This window comes from Protopterus annectens, chromosome 3.part0 (genome assembly GCF_019279795.1).
Source record: "Protopterus annectens isolate FY-2018-M chromosome 3.part0, PAN1.0, whole genome shotgun sequence".
NCBI classification, from domain to species: Eukaryota; Metazoa; Chordata; order Ceratodontiformes; family Protopteridae; genus Protopterus; species Protopterus annectens.
The window spans coordinates 296,941,292-296,967,330 of NC_056731.1; the positions used below are offsets into that span (position 1 = coordinate 296,941,292).

General features: G+C 38.5%; 1 protein-coding gene across 1 annotated transcript; it reads left to right on the forward strand.

Annotated features, from left to right (window-relative positions):
• Positions 1–3,555: 3,555 nt before the first annotated feature.
• Positions 3,556–9,264, forward strand: EN2 (engrailed homeobox 2). The gene is made up of 2 exons (XM_044064781.1): positions 3,556–4,403; positions 8,067–9,264. Exons 1-2 carry the CDS (start codon positions 3,737–3,739, stop codon positions 8,384–8,386), a joined length of 987 nt encoding a protein of 328 aa, XP_043920716.1. The 5' UTR covers positions 3,556–3,736; the 3' UTR covers positions 8,387–9,264.
• The last annotated feature ends 16,775 nt before the right edge of the window (positions 9,265–26,039 follow it).

Consider the following 26,039-nt stretch of genomic DNA (forward strand, 5'->3'; position numbering starts at 1 on the left):
AGGCAATAGTCAAAGAGTGACAGACTTTAATGAGCAGTACAAGAAAGTTGAAAACACAATTTTTGCAACTTAGATTCTTAATACTAAAACGCATATTTTAATGAGTAGAAGTAAGATAATTACGCAGCTATGAAATGACAGTATTAATTACAGAGATTTGGTGAGTAAATGAAAACAGTATGAACAAAAATAAATCTAATGTTAAATCTTGGTGCACCGGTGTAACCTAATTTCAAGGCCACAGTAATGTATAGTGATGGCAATGACAATGCTCGACCATATAATGTCAAAAACTGCAAATTTAGAAGTGCTCAGGTTGTTCAGAGTAGCTAAAAATGTTAATATATATAATATATATGTGTGTGCGTGTATGTGTGTGTGTATACAGGAGATACGTTACCTTTTGGAAGGATCGTGTATGGGCATAAAATGCTCATTAAGGCAGGCGGTAAAATATAGTGAAGGCTACAAAAAGAACTCATTGTTTTAAATTATATTCAACTGACTGAAGTTGTTGGGCATAACTGTAATGCATGGTACGTGGAAAGCAAGCCTTTATCGGCTTATTCACCTTAAATTTCAGTGTCACAAATATCAGCAGATGGAAATGGAAGCAGACAGCTGTGGTTCCATTTAATTTTTCCTTGTCACATACAATTTCCTTTGGTTTAAACACACAGTTTTGCTTGTGACTTGTTTAATTAAAGTTTGCTAAGGTGTTTACAAATAAATTGTATACGCTGGTTTAAAGTCGGTTCAGCAAATGCTGCATAAATGCACGCTGTGATTTAAGACAGTCTGTAGCGCCTTAGAGCCAAAAATTTCGTTGAAAAACATTTCAGCAATTGGAAGAAACGTTTTAAATTACTAGGTATTTCAATTGTTGAGGGCTGACCACATAATTAAAATAACTTTGTCATTTTAATGATATATTTTCGTGCATCGCTGTAAAGGCAAGTCTCCACACAATGAATTCAAACTCTGCAAAACAAATATTTGTAACTCAGTTGGCCACCTCCATAATCACATGGAAACCGCTAAACTTGTGGATCTTAAATCAACTGATAAGTGTTGAATGACTTTTATGGTCCAATTCTGAGACGCACACTTACCATGTTCATCGGCAATGCAAAATCACGAATTTCTCCCAATGACGTTTGCAGAAGATAGTATGAGTGATAAGAACAGTATATTTTATTAAATGCAGCAGTGGTTTTATGTTAGGAAAAAAACTCTTTCAGAATGTGCCCCCCCCCCCCCCAAGCACACACACAGACACACAGTTTAAATAACATTAAAACCATACCGTCTTCATGTCAGCATCGGTGTCTTTAAACGTTTTATTTTATTGTTAAGTTCTTCTACACTCAAAAATCCACCACCCTCAGCCTCAAGGTTGTTACAGGCCTTCGAAATGCTAGTCCTTATTTCCAAAAGTAACGAGCACCCTTAACACAGTATCTCTAAATTTAATACAGTCAAAATGACTTTTATTAATTAAAAAAAGTAACGGCTCTACCGACAGTTACTGTAGTAGAGACAATTATGTATGTGTTCTGATATTATGCCTGTTTTATTTGGAAACAAAAAAAAATCATTACACAGCCGTTTGTATCTTGAAATGCAGTCCTTGACGAATTATTCAACACTACGGTTCCTCCCTGCGCAGATCTATGCATTCAGATTTATTTCTCAAATGTTTAAAGACAGTTGATCGGTGGTGTGCCCAGTGCCTTCAGCACTTTCATGTACTAAGTGCTGTGCAATTGGTAGGGTAACCTTAGCAGTCATTTAACCTGCCTTTCCTACCCCTCACCCCACCCATCTCCATCAACAGCCGGGTGCGCGCGCGCACCCGTGCATCTTCTTCCTACAACCCAGGAGAAACCTCATTGGCCTTGAAATTTAAGTATTCAATTTGCAATGTGCATCACGGAGTGGTCACCTGCAGTATTTGTATTGCTATTCGCCTATGTAGTCTTAGAAGTCTTGAAACATATTACTTCTCTGTACCAAAAACGACTCCTTTCAAGTGGTCTCTGCCGTATTCGAAGTAAATCAGTTCCGTGGAATGAGACGTGGAGGTCAGATATAAAAACAAAGTGCAGTACCAGGTGCCAATTCAACCACCTGCGACTGTGCAAATTATGTGATTCTATTGCAGTGACATTCCGGACTTTTGTATGAACCAAGCAAACCTACCTATATAAACAATAACTCTTGTAAATAATGAATGCACAGCATGAATAGCGACACAATAAAAAAAAAACTGCTGCGATATCATTACGTTCTTTCTTATATTTTTACGGAGCCGTTTTTTTTTTTTTTTGCTTCAGGCGCTCCCTAAACGTCTTTCACATACACCACCATTCAACTATTTGGTTTGATTCGCCATTGGAAAACCAAATTGACCCTCCTTCTTTAGCATGACCTTTCAGTGACTTTCACGTAGAACTGGCAAAGCAGAGGAACCTTAGTATCCACACACACATGCACTATGTGTGTGTTGGAGTGGGGGGCGAAAATGTGTGTGTGTGTGTGTGTGTGTGTGTGTGCGCGCGCGCACGGTCTTTCGTAAAAACTGAGGTGGGGATAGAGGGACAAAATGGGTTGTTCTGGGTCTGTTTTCACCTCTGTGTTAAGGATGGTATTATTATGAAAACGTCTGTCAGATTTCAATATATTTGTCAGCTTGAAATTGCTGTATTGCTGTGACTTTTCCCAGAAAACTATGACATCAGAAGAAAACAGACGAGGTGAATGAGATTGTTCTAAGCAGCCACTTTTTTTCAGCGTAAAAATTGTACGTTGTCCTCAAGGATATGTGCAGCAAATTGACCACCATCTTACCACGCCTTGCTAAAGATGTGTCTTTTTTGACAGCATCTCTGCTCAAAATGCTCAGTGCAGCCTTTAGCAATGAGGAATACATTACTGGCAAATGACAACACTATTAATCCCACTGTTTCTGTGCGATTGCTGCACTGTCACTTTAGGTCAACTTTTAATGTGGACTCTTTTTAAAGATATACAACTTACAAGGGGCATCGTTTTCGACGTTAACGCAGTTATTAGTGCTGTTTATTTATGTGTTTAGCATAGGCTTCGCACGTATGATTTTTTTCTGGATTAAGTTGCATTATGCGATCATAATTACGACCCTCAGCACCTCATTACTATTTATGGTACATTTTGCACAGAATTATGGGATTTTTTTCTCAAGCTGCAATAATAAATTGTTTGTTCCTAACAATGAGAAGTGCGAATGGCACTATAAATAATTTTGTAGACTAAATGCATTGCACTTGGTTCATACAAAGCACCTCCACTTTAGCATTTCATTTTTTGTGAAATTGATATGTACAGCTTTAAATTATAGGTAGGGGGTTGGTACTGTAAATTACTGGCACTGCAGTCAGACCACGTGTTTATCCTTCATCTGCCGATTGGCCAGAAGCACGTGTCTATGTTACTAGGTTGCAACGTCACCAGAGGGATTCTGTTAAAAATTAGAACACAAATCCAGAGTGAAAGTATTTGTGGTAGAGTTGTGAACACATTGCTGTCTCGTTGTATCTCGACACCACTGAGAAGGGCTACTGCTACTACTACTACTGCTGCTTCACTCCAGTGGTAATGAAGAGCAGGTATCTTTGCTACATATACCGTCCGTTGTTGTGTTAAGGTGAAACAACATTCGGACTCCCCGGTCCCAGTAAACGCTTTAAAACAATGAATGTTCTTGGGGGGAAAACCTCTGCCTGGTAACTCACAGAAAACTGGAAGGGGGAACGAGAAGAAACAAAAAGGTGCCAAATTATTTCGTGTTGCATTGCCTAACCTGGAATTTGAATGTCGAGCTGAGAGTCGGAAGATTGTTAAAGGGAGTGTTGGAACACAAACTGGGAATTGTAGTTACAGCATGGAAGAAAATGGTCTGCATAGCAGAGAAGTGGACAGTCACGAGTCCAGTGATCAATCAAACCAAGCAGTCATTCCACTTTTACAAGCCCCTGGGAACCATCAGCACCCTCATCGGATCACCAACTTTTTTATTGACAACATCCTTCGACCTGATTTTGGCCGTAGGAAGGATAGCTTCTGCCATCGTGAACAGAGCTACATACCTAGTACCGAAAACCTCGTCTCCTCGCCCCCGGGATCCGTGCAAGTAAGAGGGACAGTGAACCAAGGGGACGAGAGTCCCAAGGCAAACGTTAACGGTGAAAAGAAGGGCGATCTTAGCACAGACGGACCACTGAAATCCCGAGGAGTAAATGCAGACCATTCCCCGGGTTCGGACTCTGATAGTTCCCAAGCAAGCTCCACCACACATGCCTCCCAGCCTATGCTCTGGCCAGCTTGGGTTTATTGTACCAGATACTCAGACAGGCCTTCTTCAGGTAACATATTCTGCTGTTCTCATTAAAATACGGAATGTAGTGGGCTGAATGTAGGGCGTGCGTGTTTACTTGTTTCGAACTACATGTCGTCCCAACAAATACACTGCCAGAAGGAACTGAGGTACTCAACATAGTTTACTACACACACACACAAACTAACGTTCTGAATGAACACTGAGAATTATGCCTCATACAATGTTTACAAAGAGAAAGTCAAATACACTGCAGATAACCCAAACCCGAATTTATATTCCACTGCTTTCTTACCAGTAGTCTTTTAAACTATTTCAGTATCAACCAACCACTGAATAAGTGAAGCCTATGTTGATTTTTCCACATGATTGCAGAGAAAATATCTGGTTGGCTGACTGACCCTTGAAAAGAGAAAATATATGTGTGTGTGTTTCTCTCTCTAGCTATCTTGCTATACCTACACAGAGCATATTATATCTATTTATATATATATATATATATATATATATATATATATATATATATATATATATATATATAGTGGTGTGGTGTACAAATACACACCGCACACACGCATCGAGTAATCAATCCAAATAGTGAAGGTGGGTTTCTTATAATTAACCCTGTGATTCAGTCAGTAATGACAGATAATGTGTTATTTATTATTTGATTTATTTTTCTTTTGTTGCTATTCATAACATGTTCAGTTATTCCAAATATCAAATAGTCAAATAGCTATACATTTGTGTCTATGCACATTTTTTGCAAGAACCACGAGTGTTCTGTAACGGGATACATTCTACTACTACAGTGGTCCTTTTTCAGTATTCACCGAATAAAGAAAAATGCAAATAGATTGTTTTCCTTCTGGCAAAATAGACAAGTTTTTTGAATTTTGTCCACTAATTGTGACCTGATATCTGAGAATACAGTAACAGGCAGTTTCGGGGCGCGAGGTGCAGTGCCTTCCCTCCCAGAACGCACATTTTAGACAAGTGTCCTTCGGCGAGCTTCAGATTGCATACTTGTGTATGTGCCGCGGAGTGTTTGCTATTTTGAGAAGACGCAAGTGAGCACTTTACTCTTCAGGCGTGCATAGTAGTAAGTAGGCCTTACTCCCAGTGAAGTGGATAGTTGCTTTGAAGTCAAAACAAGTGCATGATGTATCCTTCTCTTTGTCTTTTAGCGAGTGGACAGAAAATGCATACATATTTATTATTTCTGCCTGTGCTTTACTTGAGTATTTCAAAGCAGAAGCATGTTACAGTTCAAGGGATATGTTTGTTAATTTTCCTCGAGCTGGACACCAGTAAACAATATTTGTGCCATTATTTGCACAGAAAAGTGGAATACGGCTATGGGTATATGTGGGTCTTGATTTATTTACAAAGGTATCAAAACGACTTATTATCTTCCGTTATTTATGCATTTTGTGTGTGTGTGTGTTATTCAAACCGTACTCGGGTATTTTCCTAAACAAAGCCTGCTATACTTAAGTGTCTTTCTGTTTTGGCTTGGCATAATACGCTCAGGGCTGTAAATGTTAAGGGTGAATTTTGTTTTGAATCACATTTTCTGTCGGTTGAGCTTATGGCATATGAAACTGAAATTTGGTCTATTGTTCTCCGTCCCTTCCCTTTGTTAATATTTAATTACCATATTCCTAACAATGCGCATGACTGGTTTTGTCTGTATGTGTGTGTGTGTGTGTGTGTGTGTGTGTTCCTTCTGTTTAACGTAAACCTTTAGGTAAAAATGCATTTCAAAGTAGAATGGTTCAAACCAGGACCCCACTAGCTAACGTTTCATGGGTACTGGCTATTAATAATTCAAACTATTTTCTGTGTTCTTATTTTAGTCTAAGATGTGGATATTGTGTATCTGTCACATCAGGAAGTTTGGACACTTTAGTAATTATTCTTTGTACCATCAGCATTCCTTGTTACAAATGGCTAAATATGAATTTAGGGGAAAACGGTTGTTAGGAGTGGATGTGATACCGTGTTCATTTTCTTCCAATACAACACATTCCCGTGAGTAGAGTATGCAGCAGTATTTCCTTTCGAGGTTATACCAACACAGTGATCTAAGTATGCTGATTAACAGAATAATAGCAGATGTCCCCTTATATCATATGCAGTTTAGTTGTGAACCCTTACCCTTGTGCAGTGTTGAGTGCGTTTCTGTGTTAGAAGAGAGGACGATGTTTTAAGAAAGGAATAGGCATACAGTCTAAAACACTGGCTGAATTGCGCAAACATACCGATCCAGGTTACTGAAATCGTATTACTTTACGCAACTGATCTCTTGTCAAGAGGTGGACGCATTTCATAGGCAAGAACCTCGTTCACTACCCACGCACTCCTTTTATGATGCCTACGAAAAATGCATTGTGCCTGTTAACTTTTGTATAGATTCTTGGAGGAAGATGAGGACTAGTATGGAAAAGGGAGACAGTCGAAGTTATGAAAATGCTAAGTTTATTTGTATTTGTTTATGGAAGTGAACGTATTGCATACTTATTGAATAGTACTTGAATTTCTAAATTAAACTGTGACTTAGTCGCTCCCTTTCAAGTTAGGTAGTGATCTATATAATATATTACGTTTCAATTTGCAAAAATGTAAAAGCATGCTCGCTCCTGGAGCTGTTAGCCGTTATCGAACGCGATGCTTTGGTCGTTCTTAAATTCAGTTGGCAGCTGAAACTGAAAACCTAAGGCAAAGTTATCTGTGTCAAAGTGTAATAAAAAATTTCAACTATTGTTCCAATTTTTATGATATTCAACTGTGACACTTTGTAAACATTTTGTTCCCTAAATTCGCTGCGAGAAGTGTCAGGCAGTGAATAAAGGACAAAGAAAATTAGTTTTAGTATCACTGTCTCTATTTTTGCAATTGTTTAATTCATAAATCATTTTGTTAAGAGCTCCGTGGCCTTTTTTGTAGTTTTGCTATTTACGCAAATCCCCTTTCTAGTGCAATAGGAGGCGTGGGCGCTTTTACCTATCATATTTAAATACCCAGTGAAATATTATGAGATTTTGTGTCTTCTCCTTCACAGCTGTTATTGACTATAAATTTCCCAAACAATTCAACAAATACTAAACATTTATAGTACTGTATAAATAATAAATCCTATTCCACACATCATTACATTTTGTGAAACCCTGCTGGCAACTGCAGCAAAGGAAGCTTCTAGCTGCCACTACTCCCTGTCCATAAACAGTCTGACTTCAGACTTTTGATTACTCTTATTTTTGGACTAAATAGTTCCAATACACGAAGTAAACACAATCACATCCATCAGGTCAAGGCTGTGTTTAAAAAAATGTCATATCAGAGAGATTGAAATATGTTGGTGCTGTTTTTATATTGTGGATCCACAGAGCTTCTTTGAGAAAAGCTACATCAGATCAAGAAACCAAAGAGAATACAAAACAAGGTGATCATTGTTTCACTCAGTCTGGTCCCCAAACCTATACCTTTTCAGTAATTAAGTACATTTAACATACTCAAATTCTTTATCCAAAACTGTTTATTTTTAAAATAAGGTGCGCAAACTGTCAATTTGGAAGGTTACTACGAGATCATACTGGTTGGTGCATGACCCTACAAAAACACACACAGTTTATTGTTTTCTACAGAATTAACACTTTGTGCTTACTTTTTGTTTGTAATTCAACCCTAGGTCCCCGGTCTCGCAAACCAAAGAAGAAAGTCTCTAACAAAGAGGATAAACGTCCCAGGACGGCCTTCACGGCCGAACAGCTCCAGAGACTGAAAGCTGAGTTTCAGACAAACCGATACTTAACGGAGCAGAGAAGGCAGAGTCTGGCCCAGGAACTGAATCTCAACGAATCTCAAATCAAAATCTGGTTTCAGAACAAAAGAGCCAAAATAAAGAAAGCAACCGGCAGCAAAAATAACCTGGCAATTCACTTAATGGCACAGGGACTCTATAACCATTCAACAACCACCAAGGATGACGTTAAGTCCGACAGCGAATGAAGAGGCCTTCAAATCAGACTGATTATTAAAATGCAATAATTTAATAAATAAAAAAAATTCATTAATAAGGGCCAGTGTATAAAACCTACCAGCATATTAATAGTTTTAAAAACATTGTGCTAGAGATAACTCTGAAGAGTTGTGTACATATCTATATAATTCGCAGGTGAAGTGCTGTAAAATTGAAATATTTCAATATAAAGTATTTTTCTTTTGTTTCATGGACATGTACATTATAATTTTCGTGCTTTGGTTACATTTGATACAAATCGCTCTCAGTGGATGTTGGATAATTTAGACATAGTTTGAAGTTCAAGATAAAAAAGGGGAAACAAAAAAATTGCTGAAGTCCAAAGATTTATTACTGCTGCATTTCAAGCAACTGTGACATAAATAAATTGCTAATTCTAACAAGATTTTTTTAAGTATTGCATTTAAAGGACAAGGCAATAGAGGTCCTCGTATTGTTTATTTGCTACTTATTTATATATAAAACAGAGTGTGGATATGTTGCTCTGTCTTTATTTACATTTAATGCGTTGTTAATGTAAAGCCACTAGGCATTTTTTTCACGTGAAAGCTTTTTAAGTGGAATACATACTAGCATATTTTATGTTCTTTCATATATATGTGTATGGGTGAGTGTGTGTCTATGTTAAGATTTGAGGGAAATCCAAGAGAGAACATTGCAAAATGTTTTTGATGGAAATTAAACGCATTAATTTTTGAGGTGATGTGACTGGGTATGGGCCACTTGAACAAATGCTTTACCTAAGCATCTACCGATATGCTATTATGCTATATACCCTTAAGGGAGCCTTCTGTCTGCCTTTCAGATTTAATGTTGTATGGTTGAAAATAAATTATATATTTTTGTATTTATGTTTCCTGTGATATGAATGACACAAATGTCACACACATATGATATATTCAAGTTTAATCTGCTTAGCTAATGTATAAATCAGCAATTTCAAACGTGAGCCTCTTCTCTCCAAACATACACACGCTCCCGCTGGCATTTGGTAAGAAACGTAAAAATGTAAACTGTTAAGGCACTAGTGCTCTAACATGAGATAATACTAAATGCTATTCATTCCAGGATTTTAGTGGTGCACTTTTGATACCGAGCTTTAGTGTTGTGTGTTGCTGAGTGGTGCGCGCGCACATACAAAACACAAACACACACACACACACACACACACACACACACACATCACCACCATCACCACGGGCACAATAACCTAGTTAACAGGGTATGCTACAGGCAGCGCCACGTGATTGTGTAACATTATTTCTTAATTCGCTCAAACTTCCCGTTTCATTAACAAAAATAGTTTTGCATGTTTTCTAAGCATTTGCACATATGCCCAGAAGCTACAATATTTCATAAAGCCATTAGTTCACTAGCCTTTTTTATGAGTAGACTTTGGACTGTCTAAAACAGCAACAAAACGTACATACAGAGAATAGATTTTGTTCTCTCTGCTCTTTTCCTGAAAATTCCAGTAACAACTGAGTCACCGGTCATTATAGCTCAACAAATGCTAATACTTTTTTCCTGTATCACAAATTATTTTTAAGAGTCACATCTCGACCAACAGCACACTATATTGGGATGATGTAAGACATCTTGAAGTATCTTTCTGGATTTTTGTCTGTCTGTCAGTCTGCCTGTTCTGTCTCTGTTATACACACACTTAAAATAATCAAAAGAGGTCAGGAAATGAACTGTGTTTGCTCTCCCGTTTTTGTTCAGGGAGGGCAAATGACTCTTACCCACAATCTACATACAGGGACAAACAGTTCCATTTGGTCTCCACATAATTCTTGTAAATGATGAATTCAGAATAAACAGTGTAAGCTAAAGGTGGTATTAAAATGGGACAGAACTACAATAGATTCCGCAACTGCTTTCTTGTTAAACTGTTCTGTATTTTTGCCCATATGACGTACAGATATTGACAGAAGACCAATGCCAAACTTTCACCAATATGTAAAGCCACTTTATAAAGTAAATGAATATGACTTCTATACATTTTATCGAGTGTGATTCATTGTCAATGTATGTGTCGGTATTCCAAAAATCCTCTGTTTCTCTCGCATTCTCTAGATATACAGGTAGACAGACAGACAGCTGTACCTCTCAACCGCCCGATTTTCGGGAACGTCTTTCATTTTGACTCAAATTTTAACTCTGTCTCTCTTTCTCCCTCCTAAAACTAATGAATTTTGGAGAAAAAAGCGGCGAATTACACAAAATAAAAGACAACCATTATAGTTATTATATTTATAGTTACATTATATTTTCTTTAACTTCTGAAAATTTATATTAATTCACATTGTCTTAATCTGTCAGTCTTTCATGTTAATAATACGGTACGTAAGTACAAATAATACTAATATTTTAAAACACTCCCTGATTGTCCCTGATTATTTCTAGATTTGTCCCTGTGTCTGTTGAGAGTTCTACATCACTGGTGGAGAGCTCTTCAGTATGTGTATCAGCGTGTTTATAAACCCCCTCCCGCACTTGTAATTATTGTTTATTCAGCAACTGTACTTCTAGTGCATACCTAAATTCAGACTCCCCCTCCACGAGAAGTTTTTTTGTTAAGCTTGACAGAAAATAAATAAATAATTAAACAAACAAACTCATGATAAAACAGTGCCAACAGCTTCGCTGCACAAACTCAGCACTAAGCAAAGTAAAGAGAAATGTGGCTAGAATTTCTAGGACGTCTAACACTATTCCAGCAATGTATTTGCTTCTTGCGACAGAGATACATATACACGAACTCTGTAACATTGTCAGGAACATATATGTATTTATACATTAAATTATCAAATGAGCGTGCTTTGCATATCTCTGAACAGTCGACACTTGTTTAGACAGTTCTAAACATTCTGTGCTCCTTACAGAATAACTTTTACCAGAGATACTCAGAAAACTACATTCATGTAAGCAGAGTCTTGGCTACACCGTTCATTAACTCTGCCTTCGCCCAAAAGCTGAGCAAAGTACTGTTGTCTAGCTAACAGAGCACGTCAACGTCAGACCATGGCTGAAGACAGAAGTTTTTGTTTTGTAGTTAAACCTAATTTTGTCGCCCCACTACCCCCATCCTGTCATTAAAAATAGATATATACTCAACCCACAAAATGTGGCTCCTATTTAAAGGTTGCTCATTAAAAGTGTGCTCATAAAACATGTTTTGGAACATTAGTTTAGACAATTGTACACATTTTGGCTCTTTGGGTAATAAAGTTTTCAAGAGACAAGCTCAGAGCAAATATTCTCTTTTGTGTACACTGAGTATGCCTAGCTACATCCTTGGTTCTGACTGTTGAAGTGTGTGTTTGGTAATGGGGGTGAACAAATGAGGCACATACTCATGGAATACACACCAGACAGAGTTTCAGGCGCAACCGTCTAAGTAGTAGAAAAAGTCATAAATGAACTGCTTACTGAGCAGGCTGTCAAATACGTAAACATGATTCTGCACCAGTACTAAGAAAACACAGACCCACAAATCATTTTCAGTTATGTTTAATATGGAATCGTGTAACTTCACTGCTGGGATAAATTAAATGAACAACTACTCCTTTCAAATTACCAGAATGCAAGTTGTCTAGGCCGCAGAACTGTGGTTGAAGGATGCATAATTTCAAACCAAATAAATGCAGACCTTTGAACTGCAGCTATCAATGTCTGCTCAAGACTTAGGAATAAAGCCAAGATTAACGAGAGAACAATAAGGTCAAAAATCAGGGACAAATGTTATATACTACTGGAATTCAATTTAAAAAAGTTAATAGATCAGCAAGTTTAGCAGGAACATCATTTTCTGAACAGGAAGTATAAAACACTCGTGCCCGGCATTTTTGGCGAACTGCAATCTTTAGCAATTTACCAGAAAATCAAGAAGTTTTGAACAAAGATATGTAGATAACGCTGTTGGATCCAAAATTTGAATATGATTTTTTGGCATCTGGTACTAGGAAACATTACCATGCTGAGGATGGGCAATGTTAAGTGTTTGCTGGGGCAGAGATTTCTAAATTCAGAATTATTAATATTGGCTGCACTTACACCGGGGCCGTTGTTTTTCAGGTTAAAACACACTTTCACATAAAGGACTTCTTTGAGAACTAACAAGAGACAGTTACTTCCTTTTGCTACCGTAAACATGAAGAGGAATGCCTGCAGAATACAAATAGGTTCAAAACAGAGGCGCTGTCATAAGTGTGCGCCCTACCGGGTACGCGCACGCAAGCGCACATAGCTAAGGGAATAACGGCACAGAGCTGGACAAGTCCACAGAAGGGACAACTTTCATTGTTTTCTTACTGAAGTGGTTATGTAGAAAAGAAGACGAACCTTTTAAAGGGCAGTTAACTTGAAATGAGCAACCGATAAATTAGAAATGAAAACAGCCTGTCTACCATTGTCGTGCGCACTATTTCACAGTTAAACATTAAATATAGTTGCCAACGAATTTGGTCAAAAACTGACTACATATGCTTATTAACTTCGGGTATTGAACAGGAATTCATTTATTACCAACAAGGTAAGATAAGCCGTTTCATTTCTGTTTGGACACTTCCCTATAAGTTTTCATTTCAATTATAAATATACTGTGCTATTGAATTGCAGAGTTGCTGACATTAATAAGCAGTGTGCAGTTCGTGTTATTTTAATCATACGCTGACAGTGTGTTGATGGTTGTGGTTGGACCCATAAATTACGGTAGCAGGTTAACTGCACAAAAAGGAACTAAACGCAAAGGCGGCTAATGCAAACACCTAGACAACGCACAACACTTAGTCTTAATGACACAAGTGACCGTTCTAATTGGTTTTAAGTTCTTAGCTCTGACACACGCCACGTACCACCGATTGATAGCAGATTACTGTTTTTAATTTATAATCCCAATTTGTGATGCGAAAGAAACTGGTAACCCCCCGAAACAGTGTACCAAATAACTGTGAACTATTGACTATCTTCTCTCAAAAGGCTGCGGCCCCAGTGCAATGTTTTGACTGTGACTTTGAACTGCAAAACGGTCGCTTTTAACACTCATGCCAGATTTTCCCGTTTATTTTATACATCAATGCGCACTAAAAATAGTGATACCCGTCCCAATGAGAAAACATTTTAGTTTACCACGCTTTTTTTATTAAATTTCTGTTTTACAACAAAAAAAAAACACGTAAAACAAACTTCATATCTGCACCTCACCTATACTGCCACAAACGCTAATTAACTTTATTGTATTGGATACAAACTGTGTGCACTTAATTATTTTACATGCTGCATTTGATTCATTAATGATTATCGCCTTACAAATGTCCTTTACTGTAATTGTATATCGCTGACTGTTTAGTTCTGAATGCCTGTCTGTGCCCGCCCCCCCCCCCCCCCTCCCAATCAACAAGTACATCACCAAGGTTTTTGGATTTGAAGAAGTTAGAGGCTGTTGCGGTATCAACAATACACCACAAAGTCTTATACAATAAAACATCTCAAAGCATTACTCAGGTTAGCAATATTATTTTGCTTAATACTGTTGATGTACTAAATAAAAGAAACTGGAACCTGGCAATACAAAATAGACATGCAATACTAAATATCGGTATTTATGAATATATATTTTAACCCAGCTCTTCACTGTTGTGGGTGCTATTCAGTGTACCAGTCATTTGCACTATTAAAGGAGAACATATGTATTTTGTCTCTCACACGGCATGTGTTAATGTACAATGTAAGGACTGAAGGTAATGGAAAGTTCGGAGTATTTGTATTTATTGGCAGTTCTGAAATAATAATATTCTGTATTGTAGCTGAGCTTGAAAACAACGCGTCCTTTTCCCATTGCACGGTTAATACAAATGACTAAAGCTCCTAGCGTATGGTAAAATGTATAAGCTTGGTAGGCTGGGTGACGGGTACAAGTATAGTAAGATCCACTGAACTAAATGCAATGTAAACACCAAGGATAGGTTATGTGTAGTTTTTATTTTTAACTCAATGTCTTTTAATATTTTAAGGCACTGCATTTTTACTAATTGGCAGATAGCGTTCTTAAAATGTTTGTTTCAGTACACATTGAATGCAGGGAAAGTCAAAGACAATGTTGTTACATGTTTTGATATGTGGGAAGTATCTGGGATCAGGAATAATTCCACCAGCCCCTTTCTTTCGTCTTTGTCGCATTTTATTATAAAAAAAATCACGCTTCTCCGACAGATTCTGTCTGATATGCATTATCGATGCATACGACTACACACCTTTTACCGCAGATTTAGGGGACATAATAGCACAGCATTAATATCCACACCTGAGAGAGAAAACGGAATCGCACATTCTGATAACATCATCACTTAGATACTAATGACGATTGCATGCTGTAACAGACACCCTTCTTTATGTGATTTTGTTATAGCTACGGTTAATACCACAGCATATTGCAGCATAGCAAAGTTACAGCTTGATAAACTTGCCAGGCCTAGACGTATTAACCCCACAGCGTTTTAGCCCTTAGCATCCGTCAGTCCCTCGTTTTCCAGTTCACGGAGAGATGACAGGTGCCTTGCAGTGCACTCTTGGAAGGTTGTTTACGTCCCTAAGCAACATAGAAAATGCGCTCCCTGCTTTCTTCTCCACCCAGAAGGCGTGTCGTCTGCTTTCAAAACAATAACAACGTTACTTACTTCCGTATTTACTTGCATCTGTTAAGAAACTTCCGGGTCACAAGGTGCATGTGCCCTTAACTTAATACGTATTTTGCCAAAACTTAGAATTATCGATTCATTACTAATAAGCATTATTCAGCATGAGCTTGCAGTTATCCAGTTTACTGACTGACGTTTTACTTGCTTTTAATCTGTGTATTCCACTGAAATGTGTGGACTTACAATGTTGTATACAACTTTATTAAACACGCAGTAAAAGTACCTTTCTTCCAAGTCTCGCATTATTTAAACTGGCACTGATGTACGCATTTCAAACTAATTCTTAAATAAATACTTTATCATGTTGGTGTGAAAAGAAGATGCCTTAAAGAAAAATGTTCTTGTCCCCTTTTTGCAGATCTAGACACAAGCTCAATAGCTTGCTGTTTGATTATGTGCATATGCATATTAGCGGTATGGATTTGAGTTGAAGTTTAGCGCACAAGTCTGTTTTATTATGAAGACTGCAGGGAAAAAAATGTTGGTATTAAATCAGACTGCAGGATGTTCAATTATACCTACTCAGGACGCTGCAGTACGTTTCGTTCACAACGCTTCTTTTTTATTCCTTCTCTCAGGAATGGCCTCGAGTCACATGTCCTCTCCCTGGACGTCATATACTGACTTGATAAAAGTCAGCTTGTCACCCTTTTTATTAACTTCCTGTAAAACGGGTCTTTTGCACAGTAAATTAAGCCAAATGTCTGTCAAGTACTAATGAAGGCTCGTCTATTAGAGATTCACTTGAAAGTTTTGTGAAACTGTCAGTAAAACTTTTTTAATACATGTGTATTTAGGCTTCCATAACGCTGTACTACAATTATCATGGATTGCCCCACTCAAAAAAAAAAAAAAAATATATATATATATATATATATATATATATATATATATATATATATATCTTCACAGATATACGTTTAGTGTAGGCTTACGTTTAAAGCATTTACTAGCCTTAAAAATGCCACGTTATGTCTGCGCTGTTCAACAGAAAAATAGTTTGCTGTGCATACATTAATTTTAAGGATGTTTTTTAACACGTTAACTAACGCTAAATCATAATAAATCTTTTTTTGTTAGCAAGAGGAAAGTTTTAACCACGTTGCAACCTTACAAGCTGAAGCTGATGTAAGTTATTAACAAGTGTTCCACATTTTGCAATTTGCTCCTCACATTAAGAAGTGATGTTCCGCATTTTAGAAACAGGACTTCGAGGGTTACGTATGTTGATTATTTCCGAAGCGAGTCATACAAAACTTGTTAATAATTTATATGTTTCTGTAAAATACTTTATTTTGATAATACCACAGAAGTTGCATTATCTACCTCTCAGCCTCCAAATATTAAATCACTGCACTGACCTTTAAAAAACATAGCTGAGGGCCAGAAAGAGAAGCACTTCTGTATTAAAAAAAAAACAGATATTCAGCAGTAGACTGCATAAACTTAATAAGGTGTCTTCGCACGGGCTTAGTTTAGTTATTTAATAAAGTGCGTATCTTATAAATGGCCTAGTTTATGAAGAAAATCAGGAAGGAGCATCATTAAATCTGAGGGCAAAATCATAAAATTGTTTATTTAAATCATAATATATACCCTTTTAACAATAAATACTTGCTTTATTTCAGGTAATTAACTCAGTTCTACAACAAAGGGAAACAAATGAAACCAGTCTACTAGAATGCATCACATAGTACGTTTGGATATAAAAATAGGACCGGCTGGTAAAACGTGAATAATGTTTACATTAACAGCACTTAAATATTCTACACGTTCAAAATATTAGTAATGCCATATTCAAAATTAAGTACATAGTATCTCAGTAAGTGTTATTGGCGTTAAGACAAAATACCACTTGGGCTTATGAACTCCACAATTAAAACAAGCAAGCAAACAAACAATAATATGATTGTGTGTGTGTGTGTTGGGGGGGGGGGGTCGAGGGATTGGGTTGTAAAACACCACTTGTAACTTGTTTTCTGTACTGGAAATCGGATGAGTGCACCCTAGTACCTTACTAGCTAACATGAATGAAAGTAAACGTGTTCAATTAACACACATTTTCTTAAATTACATCGTTCACGTCAGAAAAAATTCTACAGCCATTTGGGAAACAAAACTGGTAGGCAAAGGCTTGGTATTTATTTTACCTGTCTGTATTCAGATACAGATGGTATGAAACAGAAAGAATCGCAAAGACAAAGGAGATTGTCTAAGAGGATAATTTCCCAGCGCTGACATGCTCTTCATTGCTAAAGCAGTTGATCTGCATTTCTTTTTGCTCAGCTTTTATGTGGAAGTAACGCCCAAACAGTCAGTGACTTGAAGATGAGCGACGTTGGGGAACACCGAATAGTACCCCCTCCCCCACCACGACTCCTTTTATTTTTGAATGAAGATGCATGAATGGAGTCTGTGGCCAAGACACTTGTGGTGAAGGTCAAAGCCTCTGTCACAGCTGCAGGTGCTCATTTCCTCTCTTTCAGGAGAACAACCGCCTTAAAGCACAGTTCTCAAGCCAAAATGATGATGGATTACAAAAATAATAAATAAATAAATAAATAAATAAAGAAATAAGGAGAGAATGCATACAGTTTAGTGTTACAACCTGTAATTGATTTTGCAGCACAGTGTGAAAATGAAAATTGTGTTTTTTTTTTTTTTTTTGGAGCGGGATACAAAATGGCAAATGTCCTGATACTTCCTTGGCATACCTTTCAACTGTTACGATTTAGGCATAGAGCTATTATATAGGAGTTCAGATTTTACCTCGCTCCTCCTAAATTTATGAAGCTCCTCATAAACTTATACATGTTTATGGGTGCTTAGTTTATTACATATAAAAACTAAGCGTCTGCAAAGATTCGTACCACTAACTATACAGTATCTAGTAAATAAATATAGTCTCTTGTGAAAAATAAGAAAATGTTCCTCTTTCTGAGTTATGATATTTTAGAGGCTAATGCTATGATTTTTAAAGGTTGGAAGGTGAGAGTTATGTTCCCATTTAATATGCCATAAAATATGATACTGTACCATATCTCACAATTGTACATACTTTTGCAAAATGTCCAGATGTGTGCCTCATACTTTTGGCCATTTTTTCATAAAACTGGGGTTTCCAGCAAATAATTGAGGTTGAAATCAGAAAATAATAACAGACTTTCGAGTTCCAGACTTACTACCCTTCAGATAATCCATGCTAATGCAAAACCTGTTATTCTGTCTACTTTCTAAATTTGTAAGAGCAATATTTAAAACTTGTCCTTATTTTTGAGTCCTTGTCCTCCCATTATGTATGGGTTTGTCCAGATTTCTTGTTCTAAGGGGTTGAGAGGTATATACTGTACTTAAACACCGTAAATTATATCAGTACCTTTTAACTTTTATCTCCAAAGTTAGTTGAAAAACAAATGATAATTGGAGAAATGTTTGTGTACTGTTAACTCGAAACGTCTCAAAATAATTTCCAGTTTTAGGAAGAATGAAGAAAAATATGTCAATTATAGTGGTGTCCCTTCAAAATCTGAAGAGCTGAGAGTTGTAAAAAACACGACTTTTTTGTCTTGGTTGAAGACGTGGTTTGTCCCTTTTTAGTATGTCCACTTTAATCATTTAAGTTGCGGCCTAACATGCAGTGCACACTGTACCACAAACAAACACCAATATTCAAGAAATAACTGCATAATTACTGCTAGATGCACACATATTGCGTATCTTGTCGCTCTCAACTTTGTGTTCAGCAGTTATTTAACTTTGTTCCGTGTATTTTGAATGCTAGTCTAGATACTTCAGTTTCCTCGGTTTTTGTTATTATTTCATTCTGATACACTATAGATTGATGTTGTTGATGCGACAGTATAATTTGAGTCTGCTTTCCTTGTAAGACAACGTGTCCACAGTTTACATTACCAATGTAGAAAAGATGTGTCATTTGTACACTCTCTAAAATAAGATTTTCCTTATAAACATGTGGGATGGGGTACCATTACCGCCCAAAGTGCTTGCAGTATTTAACTTCCCCCCGAGATAACTATATGCATCGCATCATCTGTTTATATGCATCTCCACGAATTGTCTGTGCCCCTACCCAATTTCTCCTCGGTTTCTGTAATCAAAAGGCTTTTGGCCCAGTAGGACCTGCAGGCCTGCAATTAACGAAAATAACAAAGCCTCCAATTTGCAGTTTAGAATCCGCTTGGAGGTAAAATGATCGAATATTTGCTCTGGTAAAAGAAAGCTGCAATCATGGATTTCATCTGCAGTCATTACGTTGTGTCATATAAGCTGGTCAAGTGAAAAGGCACTGGAAATGAAATTGGGGTATTTTTGATTCTGGACTAGAGAGAATTTATAGCTTGTTGTTATTGCAAACGAGCTCAGCTATTTGATACAACACCACTTTCAAAAGTTCCACTCAAACACACTGGTCGTTACTAAATATGTAGCGGGAAATTTCTAACAGTATTTAATTATAGCATACTTAATAATTTCTTCCTATAGTTTAAAAAGTTGTCGGCTGAAAGGCCAACTACTTCTAAATGATCTGCCACAAACGTTTTCATTTTCAATAGCTGCACCGTTAAACTGTAGATCTTAACACTTCTAAGTTTTAATACATCGAATGTATAGCTATTTTAATATTTTATTAGGCGGTTGCCACAAGTAACGAACCGTTGAAAACTACTGACTGATGCATATTTGTAAAAGGAGAAACCAAAACTTATTTTTTTACTTTTTTAAGGACGAAGTACGCAAATAAAATTCATGCAAGAACTTATGAGAACTTGCTGTCTGCCCTCAGCACAAAAAGGCATCCTCTCCCTTCCCCCACCGAGTTATTTCATCCACAGTTTTTAAATGCTTCCTACTCAAACTTGAATATGCAATGAAGCTCCAGCGCTTTGTGGCGGAAATATAATTAAACTGGTGAAAGATGTAAAAGATGAAGAATAGGGATGACATCAGGCCGATTTCACACTTGGCACTCGGATGGCCGGGCCCAAGCCGGGCTCTTGCCATGCAACATAGATCAAAGTGCACTGCCACTACTGAAAAGGCAAAGGGAGATTTAAGTATGCTAATCCCCAGGACAAATATATTTTAATCTTGTTAGAATACAAGTTAATGCTGCAGCTCAGTGGCTGAACTTTGTTGGAGTGGCTAGATGTACTATAACTCTGTGTTTTGAACTTATATAGGCTGCCAGCCCTAATGATATATATTGCAATTAATAAAACCGTTTACCAAAAAGCCCAGGTGTTCCCAATAAAAGTGAGTTTTAATAGAAATTTTGTGTATCTAAGCCACTTAACCTGCCAGGATCCCCTGCTATGACATACGTTTAAAAAAGGAACATATCAACTTAGATGGATTCCTCACATTATTAAAGGCATAACAGCTTCCTTTGGACACAAAAGTCTAGATGCATTTCATTGTTCCGAGACAAACACTTTTGTAAGATTCATACTAGAAGATAAAGCAAAAAGCTATGGGGTAGGAAAGTCATTCATTACTTTGGGTAAGGTAGCTCTGTCAACTGCTTATCAGAAGGCGACTGCAGCTTTCATTGGTCTAGAGTTTTGACGGACGTTATTGTGGCAGTGTTTTCTCAATGGGTATTCCTCCAGCACTGAGAAGCCAATAAGCTTCCCTCTGCATTTCATGTATTTTGAACTGTGATTTAGCAAAACTGTATCAAAATTTTGCCCTCAGATTTTCTTCTTAAAGTTAGATTTGTTCAATGATACAGCCATTAAATAATTAAAATAATCCTGTATGAAGTTTTTTATAATTATAATTAACTATATGAAATCTAGTATGAGAAGAACATTTGTTCTAAAAAGTAAGAATATAGGCTTCATTTTGACTGATAAGATCCTTAAAGCTCACAATCTGAGAGGTATGCTATATTATAATGTCAGACTTAAAAGTGCTCACACATACACACATCTGAGGCATGCTGTTGCTGTTGTGTCTTTCGGCTTTTCCCGGAACTCCGGTCCGCTAATGAGTGGCACTAGATTTTTACGTGCCGAATTGCCGGCCCTGACGCATAACCTTCAACGAAGGTACGCCCATTCACGCATGTCTCCACACAGAAAACGCTCTAGCTGAGAATCGAACAGGACAACGTCTTACTATGAGGTGACAACGCAACCGCAGCACCACCACCGCAGTACCTATTAGATGTAAAACGCTGCTGTTAGCTATTAACTGTAAGCTTTCTACTAATTACCTGTTGTTTGAAGACGGTCTTTCCTCCAGTATTGTGTAAGCTTAGCATTTTCCATGCTACATAGTGCAAAGACAACATAAATGTATATCAAAAATTCATTGCTTATCTGTCATTTCAATACAGTGGAACATTTCATGGTCAGATTTTTATTGTAGAATGTGCACATTTGTTCTGCAGTGGGTTATCTTGCTCATACAAGTGCCACTGCAACTTTTGGCACCTTTCATTCAGCTTTTGATTGAACTATATATTCCTAAGGAAATGTTGAGATGCCTGTCTTCCCTTCTACTAAACTTTGCAGATCCTTCCTACACTCTGTTTTACACTGAAAAAGAGTTTTTACCCAACAGCGTTTTTTTTTTTTTTTAATATTAAAAGATATTTCCTTTTCTAGTAAGCATTCAACTATCCCTTTTCGTGGTTCAGGTGGGTACTGACTATAATGCTGTCTACATTACTCATGGTTTTGTTGCAAGGTGCTGATGTCTGTGTTCACCTTCAGCCTACAACCTCCATGGAGTTAAAAGCTTGTTGACTTAACTGCATGCCCTGTAAACTATTTATAATGGGCAGGTAATCCATTTTACATTGTCTTACTTTGTGTATAGCCACAGGGACATACATTCTTACATCTGTTTACTCACCGTCTGAGCTGAGGTGGTCTCACCAGTTTTTCATTATCAGTTTTCATCCCTGTGAAGGCTAACACTATATACAGATATTTCGGGCAAGGGAAATACATGGTCTTCTAGCCTACCAATATGCCAAAACATTCATCCCTATAATGCGTGTTCCAGTTGTTCTTAAAATAGCTATACTAGTGCTTGCTAAAATATAATTTAGTTGTCTATTCCACTCATCGGCTACTCTCTCAGAGAACCCATTAGTTCATCTGCCATTCTCATATAATATCCTACATAGGTTGTCTGATGATTCTATAGTACTGTTTGGTAACCACATACAATCCCAGAGGTAGTTGTCTCAAAATGCCCTGTATACTTGAATAAGGTATTCTTTTAAATAGCTACATCAGTTGCAGTAAATTTTAGATATTTTAATCTTTCATAATAGCTTAAACTTTCACATCTGTGGATGCCCTTGGTATATTTCCATATAGGATCATAGGAGGTTACTAGGCTATTGGCCCTGAGGCCCATATAAGGCTAGCCAAGAGTTTAGCCCATGTTTAGACAAATCAGCACCTGATACCCCTGTCCAGCAGGGACATGGTTGGAATCCCGGGGTATATTTTCTGTTTCCCATCCAGTTATCCAGGTTGTGCTTAAAAAGGGATAAGGAGGTACTCTGCTTGATGTGGAGAGGTATTCCATAGATGGAGGAGTCTCTGGGACACAAATCTGTCCTGCTAACAAGTTTTGTTGATGTCACAGACCAGGTTGAGGCCACGCATGCGGGTTACTTGAGTGAAGTTTGACTTGCGGATATGCAGCAGTCACATCAAGGTGGGGTCCGTGATCGCCTTGTATGCCAGACAGAGGTCACCCCTGAGGAGTCTGTATGAAACTGAGTAGAGGGATAGGGCTTTTAGCCTATCTGTGTATGGTAGATGTTTGAGGCCCTGGATTCTCCTGGTGAGGAACCTCTGTGGTCTCTCCAGCTGCTGCATGCGTTTTGCGAGGTACATGCCAAAAGGGGCATTGTACTCAATAATGGGCCTTATAAGGGAAGAATAGAGGGATGTTATGACCTCCTTGTCCCTGGATGTGATACCCTTACTTATGAGGTGAGCTATGGAGAAGGCTTTCCGTACAGGGAAGCAACATGGTGGTCAAAAGTCAGGTTGCTATCAACCTGGGTGCCCAAATCCCTCACGACTGATTGCATGTTTAGAATGTTGTTATTAATGTGATAATTTGTGGGGATGTCACTTTCTCCAAAGGGGATGATGATGCATTTTTTGGTATTCAGCTTGAGGCCATGTTTCTGGCACCAGTCATTTGTCTGAGTGAGACCCTCTTGGAGGATGTCCACATCACTAGGGGAATTGATGACAGCACCCAGCTTGCAGTCATCTGCAAACTTGGTCAGCCATAGCCCACTGGTTTTGGCCTGCACCTCAGAAAAGTATATCCGATATAACAGAGGCCTCAAGACCGTACTTTGGGGTATGCCACTTGTTATGGGTCTACTGCTTGAGGTGGCTTCCCCTATTTTGACTACGTGGGTTCTATCAGTGAGCCAGTTTGCTACCCATCTGGTAACATATGGATTGATGTCTAGTTGAGAGAGTTTATCTATTATGCCCGAGTGGGGAATAGTGTCAAAGGCTTTGGCCAGGTCAAGGTAGGTGGTGTGCACAGTCTTCCCCTCGTCCATGGCTTTGGTGACTGTCCCAAAGAAGTCAACGAAATTTAGCAGACTTGACCTCCCCTTGACGAAGCCAAACTGTGTGAGATCAAGTGTTTGGAGGTTGCCAATGTCCTTGTTAATGAGGTCCATGATAATCCATTCCATGGCCTTGCAGATCAGGATAGTTAGGCTGATGGGTCTATAATTTCCCAGATCTGTGGATGCTCCACCTTTGTGTAAAGGGATGACAGTGGCTGTCCTCCACTCAGCTGGGATGAAGCCAGTACTCAGGCTTTAGTTGAATAGGGTGCCTAATGGTGCTGCAAGTTCCTGCCTGAGTTCACGTAGGATGCAGTCTGGGATGTTATCGGGTCTCATGGAGGCTGTATTTTTTGCCTTTGAGAGAGCAGTGATGACCTGTTCCGTAGATATAAGGGGAAGGGGGCAGGTATTGGGGATGTCCTGATTTACTGATGGAGGGGACAGAGGGGTAAAGTTTTCACTGAATCTGTCAGCCAGCAAGTTTGTTATATCTACAGCATTTGTATATGTGGTGTCCTTGACCATCAGTTCTGAATAGATCTGGGTGCTTCCTTTGAGGTTGCGGACATATGTAAAGAAGGCCTTATGATCGTCTCTAGTAGATGTGAACAATTTGGACTCAAAGTTTGCTTTGGAGGATTTCACTAGTGCTCTTATTTGCTTGTTCAGGCTAAGGAAACATTGCTTCCAATTAGGCACCTGTGCCTTCTTGGTCTTGGACAGCAATTGTTTCCTTTTGTTATAGAGTTTATTTATTACAGATGTCCACCAGACATGTTTACTCTTCCTTGTGGAGGATGATTGTCCTGTTGGGTATTCCTGATTCCATGCATCTATATAAATGCTTGTATAGTACTTTGGTGTAGATTTGGACATTGGTGCCAGTTCCTGCAGAGGTAGAGGGGGCTGTGAAGCTGTTTATACCATACTTCAGGATTCTGTAATCAGCTTTGGAGAAGTTTTTATGTCTGATCCTAGCTAGAGGAGGATTGGGGGAGATGGTGACTTCGAAAGTGACTGCTTTGTGGTCGGATCTTACCAGGGAGGATAATACTTTAGAGATGCTGCAGTGGATGTTCATCGTGTTTCACTGTTGCAGTCATGACTGTAGGGTTCTCCTCTGCCGGCAGGCAGTCCTCGGTCGGCCAGAATCCCAAAGTCTGGGTCCGGCGTCGGCTGTTCAGCCATGCTCCCTGACGTCAGAGCGCCAGGAGTACAAAGCTGACAGCCGACGCCATGTTCTCCAGTCCTTCTTGCCATGCGGTGATAGCAGTTCGCAAGTGCCGGTCGGCTGACTCCTGACAATTTTTTATAAACGTACTTCAGTCCGAAGACTTTCTTCTCCTACTCAAAACTAAGTATCCCGTTGGGGAAACTTTTTTCTTGCTCCAGTCCGATGTCAGAAAAAGTTAATAATTGTATTTCATGTGGGAAGCAAATACCTCATAAGGATTTTCATTCTTACTGTATTCCTTGCTTAGGCCCTAACCACGACGTAGCTAGTTGTCGGTTTTGTGCTAGATTCAATCAATGTACGATTAAACGAAGGTACGATTTTGCATTTCATTACTTCGGTAGGCGTTTTAATTATAAAATGTCGTCGGATACGGTTCCGGCTACCGGAGTTCACAAACAACGCAAGGATAAAGACAGGCCTCCGAGGTCCAAATCAGACGATGTTGTACAAGCAGAGCCAGCTTCAGGTTCGGCCGTCATCAATGAGGCGCTTTTGCAGCCCCTGTCGTCGGCCATTTCAGAACCGATGGCCGAAACGGACTCCCACGAGGAGCCAACTAGGCCTTTGAATATTTCTGTTGCAGGACCTTCGGACAATGCTCCTTCGGATGGGTCCGGAGCCGCTGTGCAGGTACCGGCTTCCGAAGGGGTTTTCAGGCCTACTCAGCTTCTAATAAAGGCAAAGCCAAAGACAAAGGCAAAGACTCCTTCCAAATCAAAGGCTGCAGCCCAGGCCTCTTCTGATCCAGCACCCAAGTCTCAGAAACAGTTACTTAAGATGGCGGAGGACTTACTTACTATGATTAGGGGTTCACATCCCCCTCCAGATAAAAGGCCAAGGCAGGAAGTTTATTATGACTCCTTTGATCAGGCTTCTGTTTCTTCTGTTTCTTCTTCTGACCAGGAATATTCTTTCCCTCCTTATGAGGATTCTGATGCTGAGGAATCCATTCCTTCAGCTTCTCCCCCTGAGGATTTCTCTTTTGGGGAAACTTTGCATGAAATGAGGGAACATTTTCACTGGGAAGGACAGGAGTACTCGGAATCTAAGAAAAGACTAAGGGATTTTCTTCTTCTTCCCCAACATAGACCCCA